At 40.1% G+C, this 17,242-nt stretch overlaps 1 protein-coding gene and 1 long non-coding RNA gene across 2 annotated transcripts in view; one reads left to right on the forward strand and one right to left on the reverse strand.

The window, feature by feature from the left end:
* Positions 1 to 416: 416 nt before the first annotated feature.
* Positions 417 to 1,781, reverse strand: LOC103177757. The gene is made up of 2 exons (XR_487755.2): positions 1,606 to 1,781; positions 417 to 1,343 (listed from the first exon to the last, which is right to left on the reverse strand). It is a non-coding gene; the product is annotated as an uncharacterized LOC103177757 (long non-coding RNA).
* Positions 1,782 to 2,204: 423 nt separating this feature from the next.
* The window catches only part of brwd3 (bromodomain and WD repeat domain containing 3), a 36,180-nt gene continuing 21,142 nt past the window's right edge, over positions 2,205 to 17,242 (forward strand). The window contains exons 1-17 of the mRNA XM_042340660.1: positions 2,205 to 2,371; positions 2,513 to 2,571; positions 2,726 to 2,755; positions 2,990 to 3,049; positions 6,392 to 6,542; positions 7,324 to 7,422; positions 8,275 to 8,435; positions 9,634 to 9,855; positions 10,277 to 10,377; positions 10,958 to 11,028; positions 11,725 to 11,825; positions 12,197 to 12,237; positions 12,851 to 12,955; positions 13,286 to 13,439; positions 13,972 to 14,106; positions 15,259 to 15,387; positions 16,620 to 16,845. Of these exons, the coding sequence (XP_042196594.1) occupies positions 2,323 to 2,371; positions 2,513 to 2,571; positions 2,726 to 2,755; positions 2,990 to 3,049; positions 6,392 to 6,542; positions 7,324 to 7,422; positions 8,275 to 8,435; positions 9,634 to 9,855; positions 10,277 to 10,377; positions 10,958 to 11,028; positions 11,725 to 11,825; positions 12,197 to 12,237; positions 12,851 to 12,955; positions 13,286 to 13,439; positions 13,972 to 14,106; positions 15,259 to 15,387; positions 16,620 to 16,845 (1,894 nt within the window). The 5' untranslated portion in view covers positions 2,205 to 2,322. The remainder of the gene's footprint in view (positions 2,372 to 2,512; positions 2,572 to 2,725; positions 2,756 to 2,989; positions 3,050 to 6,391; positions 6,543 to 7,323; positions 7,423 to 8,274; positions 8,436 to 9,633; positions 9,856 to 10,276; positions 10,378 to 10,957; positions 11,029 to 11,724; positions 11,826 to 12,196; positions 12,238 to 12,850; positions 12,956 to 13,285; positions 13,440 to 13,971; positions 14,107 to 15,258; positions 15,388 to 16,619; positions 16,846 to 17,242) is intronic.

Consider the following 17,242-nt stretch of genomic DNA (forward strand, 5'->3'; position numbering starts at 1 on the left):
TTTAATTAGTTAAGACTCCTGCAGTACCCCAATGCACAGTCTGGGATCCCCAAGCCTTGGCTCTTGCCAACATGCACCTAATAGTTTCTGGAATTAAACAAAAAGGATGCATCTCTCCAGGGAGAGTGAGCACATGCCATTCTTACAATCTACTTCATATGTAGGTGAGATGCATGGAACTGTTTGGTTTCAATACTCTTAAGCACTCTGGTGGGTTTTCACATATGTCGGGTGCCTGGCTGATGCCAAAAAAAATCAGGACTGAATACCAGCAAGGAAGACCAACAAAAAAATCTTTGCTGCTTAGACCTTTAGTTATGCATATAATGTGCCAAAGGGTGCAAAATGGAAGAGAGAAGACAAAGGACCCACAGCCCCTATAAACAGTGAAAGAGAAAGAATGTTATAGGAATAACTGACTGTATAGCAAAATTCTTTAATAAAGCATACTGTACAATTTCAGGATAAATAAGACCACACAATACCTTTGGATTAAACTGAAAATGCAGCAGTATAATAAAGCAAAATTCCAGAACTAAAGAACAATCTATATTTATGGTCTGGATTGTACAAAAAGTTCAATGGCTTTCTCTGTAACCTATGTATACCGATAAGCAGAGTTGCACGATAGCAGGGAAGCAAAACAGAGGACTATGATAAACTCTGCAGAGGAACTTAAAATTATGACTTGAATTGCAAATGCTTATTCATAATCAAACTTATGCCACTTTTTTTTAAAAAAACGCTGGTTTCTTGCACATAACAGATTTCTGATCGTCTCACTGGCTCGAGTTGCATCTCAAACCCTTCTAATAAGACACTAAAATATGTTCTTTTCCCGACATCTACATCTTCAGATCCAGCTCCATATGCTTGGTGTGACACCGATCCTGGGATACCCAGTTCTGAAGAGAGTTTACGGATTGACATCTCAGGGGCAACTCTGAATGGACTCAGCAACCGTAGCACACCGTTCATGTCTTGTAGGTGGTCTGCCTGTCCGATCACCATCTCTCACACCTCCTGTAGAGTTTTTTTCTTCCACCTTAACAGAGGAATTTTTTTTTTTTGGGGGGGGGGGGGGGAAGAGTGTGCCAATTTTTTGGAACCGTTCCTTAAAATCACGACGCGCATTTTCCATCGCCTTTCCCGTCCGCGGTCGGTCGTTCGTGGAGACCCACGTACTCACCGCGACGACGCCGACGACAACAAAATTACACGTATAGAGAGCGCCTTTGCCCTTTCGCGTCGGGAGGACGTCCCAAGACGCTGAAGGAGGAACCACGGTTCCTCGACGACGGGTGTAGTGACTGGCGCCTGACGTCGTTATACACTCGACTGGTCTGCAACAGAAATGGGGGGGGGAGAGAGAAAAAAAAGTCAGAGAGAGAAAAAAAATCAGGGACGCCCTGTCACATACCGGGGCTTGACAAGAGTGGAATAAACTCCTGTCTGCACAGGGTGCTTTTTAAGGCCTCAAACACGGCAGCTGGAGGACGTTGAGGCCGGACAGCGATGGCCATTGACCCGAGGAACAGCTGCCAACACAACACCGAAAGCCCTTCTGTCTGAGCACCGACCCCAACACAGCGCACTCGTTCCTACCCCAACCTCGTGTAAGGAACGAGAGCCCTAACCCGCCCGGCTACGGGACGAGCGCCTCATTTCTCAGTCAAGCAAAGCGGGAAGACGTTTGGTGGCGGATATCGATCGGGAGAGACACGGGGACAATGCCGCGGCTCCAGTCGCTCTCGGGCCGCCATTACTCCGCGCTTCCCTGCCGCCGCACAACCTAACGTTAAAGAGCACGAGTCCCGCCCACCCTCTGCTCACCCATTGGCCCGAGTGCACCGGTCGACCCGTTTAAAACCCGCTGCTCCGCTCCCGATTGGCCAAGCGGCGCGTCAATCAAGCCCAGCTCCTCCACCAGCACGTTTGGTAGACTCCGGTAGAGAAGAAAGGCTGAAAACGAACGTATCCCTCCGCCAGCCCGGCGAATCGTAACAACGGGGCCGAATCCCCGACACCTATTTGGGCCTTTTAATCCCCTCGCGTGGGAGTTGAACACCGGCGGGGCGGGCGGTCAGAGCAGCGGGCGACCCCGCCAGAGCCGACCCAGAGCCGGGTGGCGGGGGATTACTTGGAGCCGGCGGAAGGACCCGGCGCCTGGTTGGCGTGGGGGCGGGGGAGGCCGTGCTGGCCTGGGCTGGGCCGGGCGGTGATGCGGCTGCTTCGCCCTGAATGGCGATTGATTGAAGCGCGTTGTGTGCGGCCCGGAGACAGACAGCAAACCGCCCCTCACCGCCGCTGACGACGAAGAACATGTCGGATAAGAGCGGAGACTCAGGGAAAGTCTCTCAACTCGAGTGCGGTGAGTAGCTTTTTTTTAAATATATAATTTTTTTTTAACCCTCCTACTCCCCCCCCCCGTCACCTCCAGTTCCTGACAGACAATCTTCCTCATTAATTTAAAGCCTTTACCAAACTGACTCCTCTCTCTCTCTCTGTTCAGAGCTGTACTACTTGATCGCTCGCTTTCTCCTATCCGGACCCTGTCAAAAGTCGGCGCAGGTGAGTCAATATATATATATATTATATATATATATGTGTGTGTGAATACCACCGCCGTTACCGTCACCGCCGCCTTTATTGAACCTCTCAACTCACTCGGTTAATATTTATACCTGTTTTCTTTTTGTTGTTGTTGTTGTTCATTGTCCTCCAGGTCCTGATCCAAGAGCTGGAGGAGCACCAGGTACTGACCACTCGACCCTATCCCCCCACCCCCTCACGTCTCTTGTTTCTCTCTCTCTCTCTCTCTTTCTCTCGAGAAAACGGGTTAATTTATCTGCGAAATGATTTCTGATGATCTACTTACGACCCCAAAAATATTATATGTATATATATATATATATGTGTGTGTGTATGTATATATTGTTCATCTCTTCCCCCTCCCTCCCTCCCTCCCACACCCACCCCATCGTTTCAGCTGATTCCGAAGCGGTTGGACTGGGAAGGGAAAGACCATCGCCGGAGCTTCGCTAACCTGGTGAGTTGGTATTATTTTTGTACACGTACATGTGTGTGTATTAGACACATATATACACATATTTATGTCTCGACGAGTCTTCCTCGAACTTTCTTTTCAGACGAATTGAATCTCCCGCAAAAATCGAGCCAAATTGCGGTCGCTTCTTTTCTTTTTGGAGAGAGAGAGAGGGGTGGATGGGTGGTGGGGGGGGGGAGGGAAGCCTTTGGTGTAAATCGCTCTTACTCGACCGTAGTCACAACAACACACAGAAAAATACATACGTACATACGTACAAACAGCTGCTTGTGGGTTACACAACCCGTGGCCTGAAAAGATTTGAGAGAAAATCGTTGCAGGGTGTGGGGGCTGTTTTGGAGAATTTTTTTTAAAGATAAAAGCTTTGCTGTGACAGTCACGGTCGGGGTGGGGGGGGGGTGGTTGGTGGTGATGGGGTGGGGGTGGGGGAGGGCAAGGTTACGTCGCAAAGGCAAGCGATGGCTCGCCTGGGCCGTCGGTCCTCCAATAGGAAGTCGCCTTCCACCTGCTGCCAGGCTGGAGAGCGATGTAACGTGTCACCGCATTGGCTGCCGGGGCGGCCAGCTGATGCAGGAAGCTGCCGTCTTGCACGTCTGCCCGTTCATTAGCATTGGCATCTCCTGCCGCACATAATGGGCAGCTGGAGAGGGGGAGAGAGAGGGAGAGGGAGGGAGAGACCGCTCGCTCTATTGTTTGTAGCTTTCAGGTGTTACTTTGCAATCTACATGTGAAAACAGTTGCTTTTGTCTGACCTTGCGCCTATTTTTTTTTTGCGCTGCTGCTTGTTGTCGCGCAGTTTTCCGAGCTATTGAGAACCTCCTGTTGTTTCAGTGGTTGAAAGAAAACTTAACCACCTCTCAATGCAGCGTTCCCCCCCCCCCCCCCCCCCCCCCCCAGTGGTCTCCCCAGTCGCAATCTGTTCGAATTGGCATTGTGTTCGGCGTTTTAGCCTTCTATTGCTATTTTGGACGTGAAATTAAAAATTTGTAAGCCACGGTGTTCATGAAAGTGTGCCCCCCCCACTGTAGCTCAGTGGTTAGAGCGCTCGCCTGGCAAGCGAGACACCCGGGTTCCATTCCCGTGGGGTGAAATCATGGGCAAGTTTCCCTGCTCCACACGCCTGATGATAATCCCTCAAGACAAAAAGCAATAATAAATTGGTCACTTTGATCCACGGCTGTTTGTGGCTGCCGCATTTCGCCCACAAATATACAGTCAATTCACTTTACAGTCTTTCTGTGAAGCGCTTTGAGACGTCTAGAAGACGTGAAAATCGCCAAATCAAATGCAAGGATTATTATTATACTTGACCAGCAATAGCTGTTTCTGAAACGATAACTTTGTGTGATCGCGAGTGAAATTGACGATTTCGCAAACATTGATTTTGTTTTAGATTTACAAGGCATCTATGTCTTACGTTTAACTAGCACACATCTTAACATCTGATCAACAAAATAAATAATATTTTAGCAAACTAAAGTCAGTTGTTTAATATTTCAAAAAATCAACATTGGTATTTTGAAAAAGTATAGTATAGTAATTGGGAATTAGGCTGCTATGGTGATAGTTTTGAAAAATTATACTTTCATAGGGTGGTAGGCGAGAGATGAATTCGTGAACATCTTAAATTTAATTCATTTTAATTGAGTCCTTTTTTAAGGAAAATTTACTTGGCTCAGAGGCAACATCATATGGCGAAATAGTCGAGAATGACTTGTACTTTCTAACAAATGTCAACAAATTTCCTAAAAAAAATTTTTAAGCTTCAGTCAAAATCTCCCAAGCAACGGTAAAGTGATAATGTTAGAAACATATGTTGGTAGTCTTTTATGAAATACAGTGGAGGATAGTTTTGTCAGGAAAATATACAATTTAAAGATTGATCTATTATTGCAGATAGATCCACCTTCTCCCAGGAATATGAGTTGGAATTTGAAGTTGGTAGCATCCGGTTGCATTTTCTTAATGTAACTGTAATAGGTGCTGTTTTAAGGGACTGGTTTTCTTACGTAAATCTGAAACAGGCTATCCTGGTACCTTTATTTGTTATTGTTCCTGTTAATATATTGTTTTTATTTGCTCTGGACCCTGTGCTTTTTGTTTTGTTAACAAAGCAATATGCGTAAGTGTAAGGGTTCTTCAAGTTAATTTTTAAGTTAGTAGTGTATAAGATCCAAACTGGTTGTGCGTTGGTCCACTGGGTTTGTATTGAGAAATCATGACCACTAAATGTGAGCAACAGTTATAAATTATATTACTTAAGAACAAAAGATGACCTACCTAATCACCAATAAGGATTTTGCACCTCATCATAGAATTATGTGGTTGATGAATACAATTACTCTCTGACATTGGAGATCATAACATATCTAGATCCTGCTGATTTAACACGTGGATTAAAATTTCTGTTACCCATTCAACCCTGATTAGGTTGTGAATGACTGCTATAGTTATAATTCTATGCTTAGTATATGATGAGGCCATGGGTTTACTCTGCTGCTGGGTCTGTGTTCCAGCTTGCTAATATACAACATGATTTTGAAAGAAATTGTTCAATTGTTTTTTATTTAAAAACATATTATTTTCCAGGTTTGGCATTTCCTATCTGATTTTTGTACATTTTAGCTGACACAAAATAAATTTGACCTTATTCCCATTCAGTTTGATATGTGCAATATTAATGGGAGGCACTTTTTAGCACAAGATTTTAGCACCATAATGAGATATAATCTGGTGTAGCACAAGACACTGGCATTATAAAACATTTCTGACATTATAAAGCAATCTGAAGGATTGTAAACATGATAACAATTAGAATATGGTATTAAGATACCTTGGGTAAGATACTTGAGAGAATCAGTATGTGTTTAATGAAAGCTTTGTATAATAATAATAATAATCCTTGCATTTGATATAGCGCTTTTCACATCGGGAGGACGTCCCAAAGCGCTTCACAGAACACACTGTAAAGTGAATTGACTGCATATTTGTGGGCGAACGCGGCAGCCAATTGCGCATAGCAATGTCCCACAAACAGTCGTAGATTGAAAATGACCAATTTATTATTGTTTTTGATTTTGGAGGGATTATTATTAGGCGTGTGGAGTAAGGAAACTTGCCCAAGGTTTCGCCCTGTGCCTGGAATTGAACTCGGGTCTCTCGCTTGCAAAGCGAGTGCTCTAACCACTGAGCTACAGGACTCCACTATGGTTTGAATCTAGCTGGATTCAATTGAAATGACTAAATGTTGCATTAAACTGAATTTTAAAAAATCTGCTTGCAGATACTTGCAAACTGACAACATAATTAATTTATTTTGTTTAGGTTTTAGCCAATAAACATGTGTCTTCAGATCACTTGCTGCGCGTCTGTCAGCGAATTGGGCCCCTTTTGGATAAAGAACTCCCACCAAGTGTTCCTGGAGTACAGACGTTGTTGGGAGTCGCACGACAGTCATTGTTACGAACAGCAAAAGGTAATTAAAGCACTGGCATTTTATGGAAATTCTTTACACTGAGAGATTGTGTACAGCCTAGTTTCTTTTCTGCAATTGTAAAGCATTCAAAACATGGTTTTCCTTATTGCTATTTTTTAGAAGAGACTTTGAAGCTGCACTAATACATTTATCAGATTATAAAGGATTTACAAAAAAAAATCTTAGAGAAGCTGAGTTATTGTAAATTGTCCTTCTTGTGCTTGGGATAAACCGGTATCTGTGCTATTTGTTGACCAATGTTTTTTTTTAGTGCTCTGGATTTTTAAAAAAATTAAATAAGGTTACATGGAGGTGGGAGTTTCTCCCAGAGTCCTGACCAACAATCCCTCAGGTACATTCATTTCATGGGACATTGCTGTGTAATTTATCTGATTTGGCCTTCAAAATATAGTCACTGTACTTTGCAGTAAATCCTGTGAAGCGTTTTGAGACGTCCTTGCAAGTACCTTGCAATGTGCTAGAACTAGACAGTTCAACAGCACCAATTTCCAGACATTTTTGTGAGCTATACATTATTTTGTCTGTCATCTTTTAAGCCACTTCTGTGCAGCGTGTTTGTCTTGGTTCTCAACGGCATGATTGTTTCAGTCTTCGTTTCACAGGTTTGTCAAACTGAAAGTATTAGTAGGCTTCTGACTTGATTCACCCTCTTTGTAGCTAAATAAAAACAATCCTGTATTTACAAACTTTTACTCTACCATTTTTCAGCAGATTTATAGCGCATGTTTAAATGCTTCACTATTAACTTTGCTCGTTGCAGATTGCAAGTATGTTGTGTGGAAAGGCTCTGCTTTTGCTGCCCTTCATCGAGGAAGACCACCAGAACCACCTATAAACTATGGGAAACCTCCAAATGTTGGTAAGTTGAATGCAGTGAAGTCACATTAATTTTAACAATATATTCTGTAGGCGCTTGGAGACGTCTCAAAGAAGTGATAAGGCGCTATATCGAATGCAAGAATTATTAACTGGACTTCTGAAAAAATCTGAAATTATGGCACCTGAATTAAGTCGTCAGTCTAATAAGGGTTGTAGTGTTGCAAAGTTCCTGTTGGTGGTGTTGCTGAGAATAGTCACTATCTGCACAGTGGTGCCACTAGTAGAGAAGGAAGTGAAACTTGTAAATTGTAGTTGTAAATTTCAGTTTCAAAATCTAAAAATAGGAAGAATTAAAGTACCTATGGTAATTTAAAGTATTCATCGAAGGAAACAGTTTGTGGTTATCCAATAAAGGGGAGGGAAGAGGAAATAGTACTACTTTTAAATGTGAAGCAAAGTTAGGGCTTCAATTTACATTTACAGATCAATTGTAATAGGATCTAATTCAGATGAGGAAAAATGATAGGTTAGTTTTACCCAATTTGGTTAATGTACCCTTGCAGTCAATCTTGAAACTAATTTTATTAACGACTGCAGTGTATGCCCGAGTCAGAAACAAATTTGTCATTTTTGCTTTGTTTTTGATTTCATGATAAGTCCCAAGCATGATAAAGAATCAGCTAAAACAGATTCAAAACACAAGCAAATTACCCAAATTTGACTGATTCTTTTTGAAGAATGACTCATTTTGTTGCTCTATTGCAGATTTTAGATAGCTCTTAATTGGAAATAAAATAACATAGTTGCAATGTGTTGCTTTTATTCAGGAAGATCAATATTTCCAAACACTGTTTAATGCATCATTGCAATTTGTAATTACCTGCTGTTTTAGTGAACATTACTGGTGCCAGGCAGCTGATGGGATGTGGACGGCTCAACCATGTTTTTCCTGTTGTCACATACCAGCACGTGAAAATGTACAGAAGAATACTTGGACATCTTTCCTCTGTGTACTGTATAGCTTTTGACCGTGCAGGGAGAAGAATTTTTACGGTGAGAAGAACATTTGTTGCGTGAGAAATAGATTAAAAGCGAACAAATATATATTTTATAGGTGTGAATGATATTTCATTGATCATTAATCTTTTGGTTCACTATAGTGATTTAACCTGTTCCAAAATCTAGTTTTAAAAAAGGGTCACTATGGAATGAATCACGAATATCTATATGCATTTATTCAGAGTAGATGCTAGTATATTGAAGTTGTTCCAATAGATGATTAAAACTCCAGTTGATAAACGGAAATGTGATTGGGAAGTTAGCTTATTTCCATTTGGTGTGTGACTTACCAGTTAACTTTCATTCCTGACTCTTAAAAAAATGAAAGCATAACTTTTCTCCATTTGCAAGTTTTTCATATTCTTTGAAGAATTACACATTACCTTTCCATTGTGTAGTGCGGCATTAACTTTTAAAATTCTTTCTTTTTTTGTTTATGCATGTAAATCAGAAGATATATTGCAACCTGACCCTTTACCTTTATTTAGTCCTATTAGTGCAGTATTTTAGTTTGGATGTTCTTTTGACCTATTGCTGTGACTGGTTATGGTTATAATGTAATAATGCTAAATATTGATTGAAGTATTCTGTCATGTCTTTTAAAACAACAACAAGATTACACTTGTATAGCGTCTTTCACGTCGGGAGGATGTCCCAAGGCGTTGGACAGTGTACAGCATTTCAGACCCGAGTAGGGGTCGGGGAGGAGAAGGGGGGTGGCTGATGGCATGGTCGAAGAGGAGGGTCTTGAGGCGGGGCTTGAAGAGGGCTAAGGAGGGGGCGAGGCGGAGTTATTAGGGGATGGAATTCCAAAGGTTGGGGGCAGAGTGGCTGAAGGCTTTCCCACCAATGGTGGGGCAGGTGGGTCGAAGTTGCCAGGTTACAAACTCTTTCCATAATTTAAGGTGTAAAGTGATGGCCCGTGGCTGAACTTCAGATTTGTATCTTGTGATCATCAAAGTATAGATTTGTGCGATTACAAACTGCTTTTGGTTGTGTGCAACCATTGTTGAATTTTATTAGTAGCCTCTATTCAAATAGACATTGTTGGTGAATAGGCAAATGGTTAATAGTTTATCATAACTATGCCTGTAAAATACTTGAATCGTTTGCTTCAAGTTAATCAATTACAAAACCATATTCTACTACTTTAAATATCTGTATCATTTGTACTGAATTTGCATGTTTCTAGGGTTCTGATGATTGCTTGGTGAAGATCTGGGCCACAGATGATGGTCGACTACTCTCTACTCTGCGTGGGCATTCAGCTGAAATTTCCGATATGGCTGTGAACTATGAGAACACACTGATTGCTGCAGGGAGTTGTGATAAAGTGATCCGTGTTTGGTGCTTACGGACATGTGCTCCTGTCGCTGTATTGCAAGGACATACAGGGTCTATAACTTCTTTATTGGTAATGGCTGATAATTTGAAATGTCATATCTTATATCTAGTGAATATTGCACTTCTAAATTTTTACTAAAAAGTAAAGAGTTTTAAATAGTCTTAAGTAATTGTTGTCTTCAAAGCTAGCAGCAACTTTATCATTGTTTGGCCAATTGCTTTAAAAATGGGATTTAGGATATGCAAGCAACTGAAGCAAAACCCACATTGGATCAACTTAGCTGGAAATAAATAAAACCTGAACTTTGTAACAAGAATTTGTGTGTTGGGAGCAATTTCCAAAATTGGTAACTTCAGGCCATGCCCAAGGATCTGTTGGTTCCTGATTGGGTCAACGTTTTGGAACTAAATTCACCAGTTTATTTGCATAAACGTTATTGCGAATGATGGTAGTTTTAGTGTCTTATACTATTCCATTTTATATAATTTAGTTCTGCCCAGGGACCAGAGGAACAACACGACATTTGACATCCACAGGAGCTGATGGGACAATCTGCTTTTGGCAATGGAGGACAGACACAACAAAATTTAAGTAGGTTTCTTCAGATAAATATCAAATTCAATTTTTTAAAATTTTCTGCTTATCTTACTGTGTTCATGCATACAATCAAAGCTAGCGCGCATAAAAATAATACTGGAAGTACTGTATTAAAACAAGAATGGTAGAGATTCCTGTCATTTGACATGGGAACTGGACTGGCATCAGTTCCCAATAGGCTGGCACCACAGAGGAATTTGGATGGGCTTCTTACTACTTTGTTTATGATGATGGCATCAGGAAGACAAAAGCATGATCAGATTCAAGTGCACCCAATTGTGTCACTAGGTTATGCCAGCTGGGGACTTGGCAATGAAAAAGTTGATTCTTGAACAGTGAAATAAAGCTTATAATTGCATATGTGGCACAGAATTAATTGAGGAAACATTTGTGTGCCCATTTCACAAAGCTGCTGCCATCCATTAGGGTGGGAAAGAATAGATAAGAGAACTCGATAAAGTTCTTCCTAAAGTTCAAACCTGCGCTATAGTACAACTGCAATACTATTCTATTTTGTATTGTAATGTTTTGATTGTTCTGTAATGATGGATCAAAATTGTTTCTTATTTTTTAGTGAGTGCCCAGTGAAATTTACAGAGCGATCTAGACCAGGCAGTCAGATTTCGTGTTGCTCTTTCAGTTCTGGTATGTTTGTCTAGAGATTTTTTTTCCCTTTACCCCTCCCACTGCAGTGAAGTAAATTTGTTACAATTTGCCTTTGTGCTTTTATCCAAGTAGTATTCTTTGAATGTTCTACCGTATTTTATAAAGTAGCATAAATAATCTTTGAAATTTTGGGGATATTTTGGTGCACTGTGACATGTGTAGGGAGATCAAAGTTTAAATTCCGGGCTCCTAGATTTGATACAGATGGCAAGGTGTCTCCCTGTTGATAGTTAGGTGAAGTACTGAATAGAGAATAAATCCTGTGAAGTGCTTTGGGACGTCCTACCAACATGAAAGGCGTTTTACCAAATGCAAGGATTATTATTATAGAGACCAGATTCTGCACCAAACAGACAAGAGAACTTCCCTTGTGTGCTTAAATCCCCAAATTAACTTGTCTTGGGTATCAATGAGGAAAGCATCCTCATTATCTGGTACTTCAGCACTATTCTATTTTGTATTTTAATGTTTTGATTGTTCTGTCATGATGGATCAAAATTGTTTCTTATTTTTTAGTGAGTGCCTTGTGATCCTCATTATGCCAGTCGTTTTTCGGAAGTGTGTCCCAATCCACCACCCTTTGAAAGTTCACCATATTCATTATAAACTAAAATGACTAGATCCTCCTTGCTTAATGAATTGCGCTTTGTTGAAACTTTTGAATTGAAATTGTAGGCGGAATGTTACTGGCAACTGGTAGCACGGATCACGTGATCAGGGTTTATTACTTGGGCTCTGGTTCCCCAGAGAAGATTTCTGAGCTGGAGTCGCACACGGTAAGATGTGAAACATTCTAATACATGTGTATCTCACCAGAAATTGCATTAGGAGCGCATTTAAATGAATCTTTTGCAATTTGTGAACCATTGGCAATGTTTTATCAAATTATTAAAGACTAATTTTTAATATTTGAAAGTAATTCCTGAGTATCTATGGGAAGTGTTCATTATATTTAAAAACAGCATTCTAGTTCCTGAGATGTACATGTCACAAAATAATGTATCTAACTGAATCTTTCAAAATAACAGGATATCTGTTCCTGATTAATCTGTGCATATCTAAAAATTGAATAAGATGAATGTGGCTAAAATATATCAGTTATGTATATTAAGTGGGAAAATAACTGATTTTGTTTTCTTCCTTTCAGGATAAAGTGGTTGCTATTCAGTTCTGCAACAACAATCATAGGTATCTTTGTTTTCCCTCAGTTATAAGGCTTTCTTAAACTACGTGACGGTAGATCATCTGTAGTTTGCCTTTGAGTGCTGCATAGACATTGCAGAACTCTCCTCTGGAGATTAAACAATATGTTCCATGAAGTTCAATAGCCTGTCATTATTTGCTGCATCGGTTTGAATTTCCCTGAGCGCTTACTTTGTTTCTAATTGTTCTAATTCAGTAAAGTGCTTTGAGAGATTTTTCTTTTATGTAAAGGGTGCTTTGTAAAAGTAAGTTATTGAATTTTGTTTGATCTAATTCCTGAGGTGTGGGAAATAGCTTGAAGTATCAAGGTTACTGTAAGTTACTGTTTTGAGTAAGGAAGTAAAGCTTTAGGATGCATATTAGAATCTATACTGATCACTAAAATAAAAAAATCTCATCATAAAGACATACTGAAAGTATTAATACTGCATTTTAGCAATCAGGCGAAGTTAACACCTATTATCTTGTATCTTGTTTGGTCGTGTTGTATACAGTTGTTTGCAATGGATTAACTGCCCTTCTGGATGTTGAGTCATTTCATTTGCTGATTTAAACAAAATCCTTTATCCCTTTCTTCCCCTGCCCCGGTCCTGGCTAGTTTAAGGTTCGTTAGTGGTAGTAGAGATGGGACGGCTAGAATCTGGCAGTACCAGCAGCAGGAATGGAAGAGCATTGTTCTTGATATGTTTACTAAATTACCGGGGTAAGTGCCAGCTGATCATATCAACTCTTATGAGTGCTCAGAATTCTTACGTCAACTTTTTAGGGAAAGTTATATTAAACAAAAACCTCCAAATACTTGTTTGAAACTTGCAAAAAAAAATCTAAAATTTAGAAATTTATCTAAATTACAATATTGTGTCTAATCAATAAGCTTAGATGACCACATAGTGGTTTCTCATTTCACTTCCACATCAGAGATAACTATAAGAAGGCAGGTCTTGCTGACTTATTCCCAGGGAGTAATGTAATGTGACCAGTTTATCTTCTACAGATAGTCCTTTGGTGACATGTGTAATTTTTCTTCTTGTAGGAACAACCCAGCTTCAGTGGAAGACAAAGTCACTAAGTTGAAAGTAACTATGGTAGCATGGGATCGATGTGACAGTGTAGTCATCACAGCAGTTAATAATTTTCACTTGAAAGTATGGAATTCCTGCACTGGACAGCTTCTTCATATCCTACCAGTAGGTGTCAATAACACTATGGTCACTACTTTTCTGAACTGAATATGCTAACTGCCAATCATTAGCAATTTGTTTGATCGAATCAGACTTTTTGGTCAACGGGGTGTTTGACATGTAGAAATCCATAACTTAAAATTATCCAAACAAGACTGAGAGTTCCACATGTCTATGTATGCTACATACACATGGAAATTTTACTGTGTCTGGAATGGAAAATGCACATGCTCTCCCTGGATGGATGTAGGTTGCCTACCTAATTCCAGAGAGTATTAATCACAGGTTGACAAGAGCCAAAGTTTGATAACTCACAGTATGTGGTGGGGTACTACTGAAGTTGTTTCTGTGGTCAGATATACCAACATGATCAGAGAATGTTTGTTTGAGTAGCAAGGATAAGGGTACCTTCTGTCAACCCACTGGGTCTCTGCTATATTTGACACAGTTAGATGTGCCTTGGGAGATACCGTGAGTTTATACCAATCATTGTACCTTGTATATGAATGTGTTGGCTTTTTCTCCTGTTCTCCCACAGGGTCATGATGATGAAGTGTTTGTTCTGGAAGCTCATCCGTTTGACTCCAGGATTATGTTGTCCGCGGGACATGATGGCAACATATTCATTTGGGACCTTTCAAAAGGTACCAAGATTCGCAACTATTTCAACATGGTAAGCTGTATTCTTTAGTTGTATATTTTTTTTCTGCTCTGTTAAAGAAACTGTATGCTGTTTTGTGTACAGTAATTGAAGACATTGCATAAAGTGGCTCCCAAACAATATTTTTGCTACAAAATTAGAATGATTGTTCATAGTAATAAAAAAAGTAGCAGTTAATGCAATGTGCCATTTCCCCAGTTTAACTGTATGACGATTCAGAGGAATTCTGAGGAGGGCGATTCTGGGACTTAGGCTCCAATTTGCATGGAGGCTTGTAAAATAGAACTCGTTTGCGGGCATATTGTAAATTTAAAAATATACATTACTGAGTAGTGGATTAAATATATGATAAGTTATTTAACTTCGACTGAGAATAGGATGAGGGGATGCAATTGGGAAATAAAATCTGGAGGGAGAGATTGTATCAAAGGAAGAATCCTTTGTTAATGATAAATTATACTTACTTGTAGGCATCGACCCTCCACACTTTAGCAATTGCTATTTCTCCTTTAACAAACTCAAATTTTGTTTGAGGCTTCTAACAATTTATTTTCCTCAAAGGAGTAGTTGCACCAAATGTACCCTCGACAAATGAGTGAATGCTATTTAACGAATGTCTTTAAAATATGAATAAATAGTTGGAACTAGGTTTGAGAGTTCTAATGATGAAAATCATGAAAAGCTCTATCAAACATGATTGTTCCTGAGTTTCTTGAGCTGTGAACTATGGCAAGCAAAGCACTGGCCAAGGATGAATTATAAAGTTACATAGTCTGGAGCTTTGCTTGATTTATCTTTGGGAGCAATATGAAGCTTTGCAGATTCTTTTGTTGTTAGATTAAACTGGTTTGGTTCGTTTTCCATTTCTCACATCATCTACTCCTGTGGTCTCAGAATGCCCATTCTAGCTGTGGTTTGTTTCTGTGCTGTTGCCTCAGGCCCACTAGAAACCAGGTTGAATCTGCACATTTCACTTGGTTTGTGTATAGTAAACTGATAGAGGAGTCTTTATTTTAATGTAACCATTTCACACAGTGACATCTTCTATTAGGATAACAATTTTGAGTAATTGGGCTGAGAATTATTAGTTATATTTTGTATTAAAAATGTAAAATTGCATCCAATCACCAAAGTCATTCAGAGATTTTTCTTTAATATCTACAGATTGAAGGTCAGGGTCATGGTGCTGTGTTTGATTGTAAGTTCTCTCCAGATGGACAGCATTTTGCATGCACCGACTCTCATGGACATCTACTTATATTCGGGTTTGGTTGCAATAAGCCATATGAAAAGGTAGGGTGTTATAAGGTGCATTGGACTCACCCCACTCTATCTCTGACCTCCTAACCCCCTACTAAACCGCCCGCAACGTCCGCTCATATGGCTCTGGCCTGCTCCACGTCCTCCGCACCACCATTGGTGGGAGAGCCTTCAGCCACTCTGCCCCCAACCTCTGAAATTCCATCCCCCAATCACTCCGCCTCGCTGCTTCCTTAGCCTCCATCAAGTCTCGACTCAAAATCATTCTCTTCGACCATGGCACCGTTCACCCCACCTCCCCTCCCTTCTTTTCTCCTCCCCCCCCCACTGAATCCACTGAATGTTGTACACTGTCCAGCACCTTGGGACGTCCTCCCGACGTGAAAGGCGCTATACAAATATAATCTTGTTATTTGCACACATTCTACAAAAGTTGCTCACTTTTTGAGCAACAAATCTGTTATTTTGAGTATTATCTTCTTTTATAATAAACAATTGACATTGATTCTGTATCATATTTACGGACTGATAAAATAGTTAGGTAAAGGCAGGATAGGTTTCCATTAATTATCTGGTTTAGTTTCTTAGCAACTAGCAAGATATTTCTAACTAGTAATATTAATCCTTGCAATCACGTCATTGAGATGTCTCAAAGCACTTCACAAGACATACTGTAAAATGAATAGACTTATTATTTTGTGGGCGAAAATAGCTGACTTTGACCTTTAAAGTAGGTTGAAAGTTGGGAGGAAATTAGGATTGTAGTGAATCCTTAGCCTATTGAAACCTGTATTGTCTTACAGTTGAATTTTAAAATTGTGTAAAATGATGTACGGTCATTTTGTCGTCTTGATGGTTCATCCAGTTTCTTCCGAAAAAGCTGATTTGTGCAGATGTGTAGATTTCGCATTTGATTCTCACGCTCTTGAGGTGCTGATCTCAGCATAATATGCAGCGACCATCCAGTAAAAGGAAAAGATGTATGCAACACTTTCAGGAGAGATGAAATGGAAAAAAAATTGGTGGGGAGAGGGAAAATTGATTTTATTGGCTTGGATCTGAATTTTATGCCACAAATGACTAACTGAAAATGGACTATAAAATATTGGCCTGGAAATTTAAATCCATTTTACTACTGGATGTGATTAACTTATTTATTGTACTAGTTTTTGTTTTAAGAATTAAAATGGGAACGTGTGCAAAGACGATGTAGAATTAAGACCTGCTGTAAACTTAGGTGCAAATAAAATAATTTTGTCTACCAGATTCCAGACCAAATGTTTTTCCACACCGATTACCGTCCTCTTATCCGTGATGTCAACAATTATGTGCTGGATGAGCAGACTCAGCAGGCGCCACATCTCATGCCTCCTCCATTTCTTGTTGATGTGGACGGAAACCCCCATCCAACGCGATACCAACGACTGGTGCCTGGTCGCGAAAATTGCATGGATGAGCAGCTCGTTCCACAATTGGGTTACATGGCAAATGGTGAGTTGTACCTGCCAGAAGGTTTTGAGAAAATTATATTGAAGTACTGAACAAGTGTGAGACATCCTGTAGTGATTTGTTTCTACATAGAAGTGTAACTATAAAGTTTTACACAACAACTTGCATTTATATAGCGCCCTTCACTCCAGACGGTGTCTCGGAGCGCTTGGAACACAGGAAGAATAGCAGTGTACTGTGGTATGTTGCTGATAAATGTAAACTTTTTTTGAGTCCTTTTGAAATTTAGACCGCTTGGGATTAAAGTTGCTACCTCAACATTTTGTATCTTTCAGTTATCAAAAGTAATGGACAATAGAATTAATTTTCTTAATGAAATGGGCTTGCAATATTTGCAATACACTTTTTCATTTCAATCTAGTGTAAGACATCCATTAAT

Source organism: Callorhinchus milii, unplaced genomic scaffold (genome assembly GCF_018977255.1).
Source record: "Callorhinchus milii isolate IMCB2004 unplaced genomic scaffold, IMCB_Cmil_1.0 Scaffold15, whole genome shotgun sequence".
Taxonomy (NCBI): Eukaryota; Metazoa; Chordata; class Chondrichthyes; order Chimaeriformes; family Callorhinchidae; genus Callorhinchus; species Callorhinchus milii.